The sequence below is a fragment of the Emydura macquarii genome, unplaced genomic scaffold (genome assembly GCF_026122565.2).
Source record: "Emydura macquarii macquarii isolate MOO-44397 ecotype Brisbane River unplaced genomic scaffold, CSIRO-AGI_Emac_v2 contig_1353, whole genome shotgun sequence".
In the NCBI taxonomy this organism is placed as follows: domain Eukaryota; kingdom Metazoa; phylum Chordata; order Testudines; family Chelidae; genus Emydura; species Emydura macquarii.
Genome location: NW_027131490.1, coordinates 1,989,567 through 1,999,135, shown reverse-complemented (window position 1 = coordinate 1,999,135; position 9,569 = coordinate 1,989,567). Strand labels below are relative to the sequence as shown.

The window sequence follows — 9,569 nt, the reverse complement described above, 5'->3', positions numbered from 1 at the left end:
CCTACCATCCCAGCCAGCACACTAACCAGTGGGCCATTCTTCTGTAACCCTTTTAACCCCAGGGATTCAAAATACCTCTGAAACCTACACTAAAACCTCTTATGTGTCTCAGAGTTTTGGACTAACAGTGACATAAGGTGATACTATGTTTAAATTTGGAAACAAATCTTAGGACAGAGGTTTGCTGGCAATCCTGTACTATGTAATTGTTAGATGGTTTTTGGCAACACTCTGACACCAACTACTACATCATTAACACTACGGAATGCTAGACACTCAGAGTATTTGCAGGGGGAAAGGGAGAGAAGAAAATGACACTGCAGCAGTCACTTTTAGAACTTATCAAATAGGATAAAATGATTTAAGAAACAGGGTTATTAGCCAATTATCATGGAACAAATAGTATTCAATCAGCTCTGGTTGCCATTGGGAAGATAACGTTTAGTTACAGGTGCCACACAATGGTATTTGAGATACCTCCATTGCAGCCTCTTCTGTGTAGGGAAATACTCATAAAAAGCTGCTCAGCTGTTATAGGTCACTATAGTGTCTCCCTCATATGCTTTAAATGAAAGTTATGTGCATACAAATAAAAACACTCTTCTAAAAATAAGTCACTTGCAAGAGGGAAAAAAACCTAGTCAAACATGAAGATTAATTATACTAATCAGACCATGTAAATCAGGAAAAGATTTTTGGATTTAAGAGAGAAAATCTTCAAAAACCACTTCAATGAAAAGGAAGGCACTGTCTGCTTGTACCCAGGCCAAAAGACTGAGCAAGCACAGTATTTAGCATATGATTCCTTGCCCCCCACCCCCACTTCTAGCACACAGCATAATAGTACATAATGTAGCTCGAAGAGTCCATAGGGGCCGCTGACCTGTCTTGCTAAAAGAACTGTGTTTGGTTTTAGTTTTTGTCTAAGTCTATTGCTAAACAGGGAACAGAAAACACCGTTGTTACTGTTAAAACCTGGCTCATATATGCAATCGATTTTCCAAATTCCTTTTTAAGCATCTTTAGACCAATGGCTGTGTCACCAACTCCTCACAACCTTTGGTCCGTTATAAGGGACTTAAAATGGAAATGTAGAATACTATAGTTGCCCTATGACTATTGGGCCATTGTCTTAAGATTCCTGGAAGTACCTTCCAACTACATAACCAAACCCCATGGAATCATATTAGCAAAGAAGGAGAAACATTCACCCTAATGCTCAGCCCAGAATCTCCATTCACCCAATCAAACTCCAAATAGCCGGCAACTTGGAGACATTCAATGGGCAAATGGAGTTTATGATGCTGGTATGATCCATTCCCTCATACTCACACCCTTTGAGTGCAGATGTAACCCAACTGTAATGTGTTTAAACTACAGACATACTGGCAGGGACTAGGCACTTAAGGTTTGAGCTTTGGAGAGACAGGAAATGGGATCTGGGAGTGGCATGGGATGGGCCTCTGTATACGAGGGAGGGAAACAGCAGCTGGAAGGAATCAGCAACAGAGATCAGACGTGTCTAGAAGAAACAGGAATTCCTTCAGTTAGTAATGACATGATTTAAAATGTTAAATCCATTAGCTTTAGGAAAATATTTTTTCTGCTCTGGTCTTCCATGTCATCTGTATTCATTAAGGGGAGTGCAGAGGAGAAGTGGGATAAAAAGATCTTCTATTTTCATATATATATATATATATATATACACACACACACACACACAGAGTGAAATCCTGGTCCCGTTGCAATCAGTGGCCACACTCACATTGACTTCAATGAGGCCAGGATTTCACCCCGTTCTGAGGATTTACTTTTCTTTTAAAACTAAAGCATGCAGTTTAATGGTCACATTATTATGTAATACCTGCTCATCTGTACTGACAGAAGAGGAGTGTAAAATGTTACTAATACACATATCCAATCTGGGTGTGAATGTATCAGACTGGTCACTGTGGAAGACAGTGTCATACTTCATTGACTTGGATGGAGCTTTGGTCTTTCAAACCTTGTCAATTGTTTTTGCCCTCTGCAATAGCAGCCCATCAAATAGATCTCAATTTTAAGATATACAAATATTCCAGTGCTTTACTTTCATTTTGTTTATCAGCTGTATATTCAATTATAACGCACTAACCTCCATGCAGAATGTGCTAGCAAAAAATATACCAGTGGAAATGAGTGTAATGCAAACACTGATATCACTATCACTACAGTAATTTGATAAAACAAGACCAGAAGAAATTAATATTTAAAAATTAAATTTACTGGGAAAAAACTACAGTGTGCAAACTTAAGGTCATTGATATAAAAATACAAGTCATTTATATGTTGTATACACACAAAATATATATGGAAAACATTTACACAGCTAGAAACCAGGAATAAAGTTCAGGATATGATCATGCAAAGTTTCACTCCTGTCACTCATAATGCCACTACCCCAGGATTGCTCACATGCGTAAGGCTTGCAGGAACGGACTTAAATGCAAGGTGAGAAATGTGTAATTGTTACAGCTGAATGTGGAGACCATTACTGGGTAGCCTTAAAACTTGACAGATGTGTTGCTCTTATTCCATAGTAAGGGTGAAATTGTCTTCATATAGACATGACATGTGCACTGAAAACAATGGGAACGCTGTATGCATATAAAGTAAAAATGTGGTTTATTCTACTCACGCAAGCCAGCTGCAGAACTTCCATTAATTAATGGATGTCTGTCTATTTAAATACAACATAAAAAGATGTCCATCCTGGGCTCTCGGGACTCTTGCCATTAATTTTCAAATACAATACACAAATCATTATAGAACCCCAACCTCCGCAGATGCTCTCCCCCCTAAAAGGACACACACTTCTACCACTTCTTTTCTCTGACCAATGGGAGAAGTAGGATTCTATGAGATTGTATGCCCTTTTGCGCTCATCCCTGCTCTCTAGCCCTGCCCTAGCAATTCATTCCTAATAGGGTGACCAAATGGCAAGTGTGAAAAATCGGGACAAGGGTTGGGGGGTAATAGGTGCCTTTATAAGACAAAGCCCCAAATATCAGGACTGTCCCTGTAAAATCAGGACATCTGGTCACCCTAATTCCTAATGACTAGCAAAAACTGATAAGAGTCTCTCACTCTCAGCCCAAAAGGATTTGCTGCTCATCACAACTCCACCCCGACACCAGACCAAGTAACAAAGCACATGTCTGTGTAACAGGAGTGCTCTATAAAAGAGAGGTCTGTACGTCTGTAAAGAGTTCGTTGATAGAGTACCAGTGGATGGCATGCAGCATAGTTCCAAGGTATTTTAGGTCCAAGGCTCTTCTTGCTGTGCATTGCCAATGGCTTCTTTACCTCAGCTCTCAACAGCCTGGGAAAGGGAACCAATTCAGCTAATGCTAATCTGCTCCAACAAAGGGAAAGTGGCCCAACAGCCCAAAGAAAGATATGCCCTTTTTGCCAATACTCCCACTTCCAAATGAGTCCCACCACCCCATACAGCAAGCACTGATGAAATAATCAGAACTCAATTTCCACTAAAGCAAAAGGATAACGCTTTCCCTCAATGTTCAAATTCTGAAATTGTAATGGGCAGAATTTTTTTTAAAAAGATTGCTGCAGCAGTTCTGTAATATCTACATGTGTCTCAGAGATGGGGACACATACATTAATGCAGTATATTAAGTAGGGTGGCTCAGAAATTTTCCATCCAACCTGATTTTGGACAGAAAATTGGGATTTTGACAATGAAATTCTTCATGTGAAGTGTCTGGTTTCCTGGAAAATTCTGACTGGTGTGTTGAAAAACTGAAGACCCCAAACCTCCAATTTGAAAATAGTTGTGATGCCTCTTGCTCCCAATCTCCTCTGTGGGCCAAACTCCCAGCCAAACTATGGCTGCCCATCAGATTCTCAGGTATGTGTGTATCTCAATGGAAGAAGAGTGTAATTACAGTCATTGGGACAGATTCCAGCCCATGCTCTGCCCCCTTTTATACGGCTCCAGCACCGTGTCCTCTGGAAATTCTAGGCTGCAAAATAGCTCATTAGGAAGTCTGAGGAAGCTGCTATTTAGTCAGACCAGCCCTAAGACACTACTCTAATTAGTGCTAGAATCCGAGAGCCACAAAGGTAGGTCAGAGCCACCGTTGATCTCCGCTGCCTCTTCCTGTGTTGTGCCTCTGGAGAACTGCAGCACAGAATCTGGCCTAAGGTTTAACCAACTAGTTTGAAAGCATTTGAACACTCATTTTGGAGTGTACATTCTGGAGGGGGGAAGGGAAAACGGGAACTGAAAGTGAAAAGAAAATAGCACAGCTCTGAAGACCACAGTAACATCAGAAAAAGCCAAGAGATTTTGCAGTAACCATCTAGAGGCAGAAATATCTAGTGTTTCAGTGCACAGGACTCTGACTCAGAAGAGCTGGATTTTAGTCCCAGCTGCCACTAACACATTCTGTGACCTGTGACAAGCCTCTCAACTTCTTTGGGACTCATTTCCTCACTCTGTATTAGAGAGGAAATATAATGCTCACCCACCTTTGTAAAGTGCATCGGCCTCCTCAGATTGCAAGTGCTGTGTCATATTATTCTCAGGTTCTATATGAAGTAAATGATCTCTTAAAAATAAAGGGCCTAAGTATAGAAATGCCAACAAGCCAGCAATGTGGGCACCAGCATGTCCCCAGATGCTTTACAAGGAAAAGAAAGTCTGCTCTGACAGGGTGGGATTCCACACACCAGACCAGCCCCGCAGACCCTGGGGTGCTGTTGACTGCTATCATAATCAGGAGCAAAGCATTAGTGGAACAGACTCTTTCTTGTTACAGATGGCATGATTAGCTCTTGCCACATTTCGGGCAAAATCTCTCTTCTGCCCCAGCTGGCTGTTCACAGTGCATCTCTGAGTTCTGGTACGCTAGTGAGTGTCATCAGCATCCTCGCATTACTCACAGAATGAGAACAGCAAAGCACTTGCTATGGCACAAGTTGAGCATGGGATTGAAGTCTTGGGCCCATCTCCTGGTGAATTCTAGGAAGTTGCTCTCCTTTTCCCCCTTTCTTTTTTCAGTCCTGAGCACCGTCGGGGTAGCGGGAAAGACTAATCACCTGTGCGAGAGACCAGGGGGAGAAAATTCTCTGAGCTTCAACTTGCAATTTTCCTCAGACCATTCCCTCTGGAGAGAGGGAGGGAGAATTTTTCCCTTTTGGGGGTTGGACATGGATGTATGGGTTCCCAACTCACTAGTAACTCAACTCCTGGTAAGGGAGCTGCCTTCTTCTCTGACACAGCAGCCAGTCGCTGCTGTTCAGTATCATCTCCCCCTGGCAACACAGATCCAGAAGGTACTGTACTACTATTGGTAGAGTCCCCTGTGACTGCTCAGTAGCAGAGAAGGTGAGTGTCAGGGGTGACTAACAGTGCCATGCTGTATTACTTCTCTCTCATTGCTGCATGGTAATGCCTGGGCTTTGCAAGGGTTGGTGAGTTGGAACAGGGCATTTCTCTTACTCCACACTCTTCCATCCTGCCTCCCTTGAGATCCAGTGGCACAGGGCAGAGGAGGGAGGAAAACGATTCCACAGAAACAGCACACCCAACTGATTCTATGTAGGCAAGGGAAGATTCTAATGCAGCTGTCACATTAATGCTTGGAGCCAGTACTGGAATGGTCTGGTCCTCAGTGTGTCAGTCAGATGGAGTATTTGCAACTTTAGCAAAATCTGGTGCATTTCCACATGGCCAAGTTTCACCATGGCAAGCTCTGCTTCCTGGCAAAGTCGAACTGTCACAAACATATGGACACTTGAGGCTGAAAACTGATGCCTGTCTATTAACCACATTCTCCTCTGGGAAGAATTGTTCTAGTCCCCATTTCCATGCAGCATCATCCTGTCTGGAGGAAAATAAAGTCTTGAAAAAGTTTTTGAGCCACAGGCTCTTCTCCACTTATACTGGGAGAGAAGCAGAACATCAGTCAAATTACTGCACACCTTGAGTCATACAAAAAACACAACCAGAGCCAAGAGAACCAGACGCAGGTCCTAAGTTCACAACTGTGTCCTTAGTGTGTCTAGAAAAGTGTGATGTCCATCAGTTTTCATTAATAACGATTTAAAAATCATACTGTGGTCTCATTGAAACTCTTAACACATTAGCTTCTGAACTATCACACAGACGGCTTTGTTTTTGTTTTTAGAAGTAACAAAACGTGCAAACATTAATTCTGGCACAGATCATTAACTTTTTTTTGTTGCTCTTTTGTTTAATGTAAAAAGCCAATGTATGAGTAATAGCCCCAAGATGTCCAAATGCAACATTACTTAGCCCTCAAACTGTAAGTTGTACGATGTAAAGAGATTTTAAAATGTGAAGTGTTAGCTTCTGTATGGTTTCCCAATTCAAAAATGAAACACAGGAAGTAAACAGATTTTTAATGTCTGACTTGTATGGAATTTAGACGCTAACCAAACTGTGGATTTGTGAGAACCAGCCATATCTAAGAAATTACAGAGCAAATTCTTAGAAATTAAAGAGCAAATTCTCTGCTTTAATCCACATGGGGTATTTGATCTGCATTAGAGATCCACATTACAGCTGCAAGCAGAATGTACCATAGAGAAACATGAATGAAGATAAAAGATCTTCCTCCACACGGCGGGTTAGAGAAATAAATGTGCTCTAAAATTTTAAGCATAAGAAATTGACAATTTAGGAATCTCACATCTGAAATAAAAATCTCCACCATAGCAGCAAGTTGATACCTGTAATACTGAGTTTGGGGATAAACAAATTTGTGATACTATTTGGTCTAATTCTACAGCAACCAAGTAAACTGGATAATCCTTAGATTATATTGCACCTGTAGTTGAAATAGTGGTGCTTTAACTGGCCTGAAAACTACTTTACTTGTATATTACAGAAAAGTGAGCTCTTTTAAATGTGTAATCTTGCTCAAAAGATGCATTGTAAATAGACTGCAGTCCTAATTCAAACTTCAGCCCAATATCCTTTATAAAGCAGTTTAAGTATGTCTGGCATAAAATCAAGCTCTGAAGTGCCTCCACCATTTCAGAGAAAGAGTCTTAAATATTGTTCTTCTCCAAAGGGTGGATGGGCACAGAGTACCAAATGAAACTAAAAATTAGGTTCCCTGAAAGAGGAGGTCTTACATCACACAGCAGATCAGAAATAAATAAAATGACACTTTAAAGTGTCCACTACAATGCTGTGAGAGTTACAGGCTCCACCGTGACAATGTCAGTGTATTCTGTTGAGAAAGTAAAATGTAGTTACCTTCAATGATACATTTATCAGATCATGTCAATTAACAGTACTAAAACAATGGATGTAAAAAATGTATTAAAACAGTATGTTTCATAAAAACAGACAGCAAAATGCCCAACAATTAATTATAGTTACGTACAACCAAATCCAGCTCTCTAGGGCCCACTTTAAGCACACAAAGCGGTTATCAGCGGCCTTAATAACATGATTAGTGGAACCCAGCCAAGTTGCAAGGGAATTACACTCTCAGAAATCTAGTGAGTATGATCACAAAGCTATTTCTGAATGTTAATACTTTGTAACCCCCAAAAGGCCGAATCAGTTCAGCAGCTCTTCACTGTTGTAATTCTCCAGCCTTTTACAGGATATGCTATTTAATGTGGAGTTATCTAAATATAAAAAGGAAAATATGTAACCAATACGAAGCACTTAGGTTTAGAAGCACTTATGGAAGAGTCCATGGCTGCAGTTATTTACAGTACATTGTATATGGAGTATACATATTTATTTAGCAAAAGAGAAATTTCTCTTGCCCATCATTATATTGCATATTTTATAGTTCATAAGAATTCTATAAATTACAAGCAACAGTCTCCTCCCTGAGAAACGTGCTTCTCATATTTGTGCCATCACTCCCATTCCCTCACTCAGCTACGGTAAGGCATGGACAATGCTAAGAAGACAGTGTAAAATCCCAATGACAACAGTACAAAACAGTTCTTCCCTTTTTTTTCTTTGTGGCGCTTGTCTGTCCATTACAATTGTGGCTGTCAGTTGGCATCCATGCACTCTTGCCTAGCAAGTAGAGGTTTTCCACCTGGGCTGCTGGGCTGCATGCGCAGATCTTCTACCGTCTGCAGCAAAACTTTCCTCTCCATCTCTAGGGTGAGAATGGATTGCTTCAGCTTGCACTCATTGTTCAGTAAAATTTCTACTGTAGCTTCGAGATGTTGGATCTTTCCATTTGCCACCTTAAGGGTAAAAAGAAAACAAGAATTCTCTAAGAACTGTGAAACCAGTGGCATTTACAGACAGAGTTCTCTTCCGTCCTCTAAAAAGTCTTACAGATATGGGTCACGTTTATAGTAGATTTTCCAATTATGTAGAAAACACACACTAAATTAAAGTGCAAGTACTGCTACTTCCACAAATGTAGTATTACTTATAATTAGCATTGTCTACAGACAACAATCCATTTTTTCTCTTTCTCTAATTTTTATTGTTTAGGCTCCACTATGATTAAACCTAGAATGTAAAACAGAGCAGAGAAGATTAAAAAGTTAAATCTACAAATAATCAGATAACAGATCTTTAAATTTATTATTAACTTTTAATTAAGGATAGCATCACTAACCCAGGGCTCTATTCACTACAAAATTAAACTTCATAGGTATCAAGGTGCAGAAATATCATGACTAAAGAAAAAAAAGTGTCTGCCAATGACTGAGGAACAAACCTTCCACTATGTTTCCCATGCCTAGAGGTTACATTTTACCAGGTTCAGTAGGATTCCAATCCCAAGGCCCACATTCCATCCTACCCACTGTCATCTAGCTTCCAAGTTTTTGTTTTTGATCCAAGAGGCTTGAAATACTAATGTAGAGCCCATCTCTTACCCCTGTATTCCCTTCAAACTGCTCATGTACTCAGAAGTTGTATTAAATTGTTTCTTTGCAGCTCATACAGAAAGAAGGTGCCCTGAGGAGTTCTTAGTGGATCAGCCCCTTCAGAGGCCAACCATACTACCTCTGAAGAACTGCCTTGTCTCTCTTGTCCCAGAGGGCAAGTTTTGAAGCAGCCACTGACATAACTGCAGATCGAATGGACTACGATCAGACACTGGACATCAATACATGCTATTTCATGTGTTTTTAATCATCCTGAACCATGGGTTCTCAAACCTTCTCGTAACAAGGAGCACATCTTAAGAGAGTGTATCTCATACATCTCTCCCATTTGTGACTGCCTGATGCTGTAGTTGCAACTACAGCAATTCCTTAAATGTGAAGATAACGTTAAGACTGCATTAATGAATTTTTCAGCTGTCTTTTCCAGCTGTTAAATTTCATTATCGGAAGTAAGTCAGCATCATGTGATCCCAGCCAGCTTTTCACAGGCCACCAGAAAGCCCTAAATTTGGGAACCTCTATTCCAAACTTCAAAGGTTGTCAGCCCACCTGGTAAACTATAAATAGCAAATACTGAAGACAGTGATCTCAGTTATGCCTTAACCCCGATCAAATCTGAGCCATGTCTTCTGTATACAATGGTCTCTTCTGAACAAAGGATG

The 9,569-nt window shown here is 40.5% G+C and overlaps 1 protein-coding gene across 9 annotated transcripts in view; it reads right to left on the bottom strand.

Annotated features, from left to right (window-relative positions):
• Nucleotides 1-2,241: 2,241 nt before the first annotated feature.
• Nucleotides 2,242-9,569, bottom strand: part of TBC1D1 (TBC1 domain family member 1) — a 183,583-nt gene continuing 176,255 nt past the window's right edge. For 8 of the 9 annotated variants that reach the window (XM_067551539.1, XM_067551543.1, XM_067551544.1 and 5 more), the window contains one exon: nucleotides 2,242-8,250. In XM_067551539.1, coding sequence (XP_067407640.1) covers nucleotides 8,050-8,250 — 201 coding nt within the window. In that variant the 3' untranslated portion in view covers nucleotides 2,242-8,049. The remainder of the gene's footprint in view (nucleotides 8,251-9,569) is intronic. The other variant, XR_010920441.1, reaches the window with a different exon arrangement.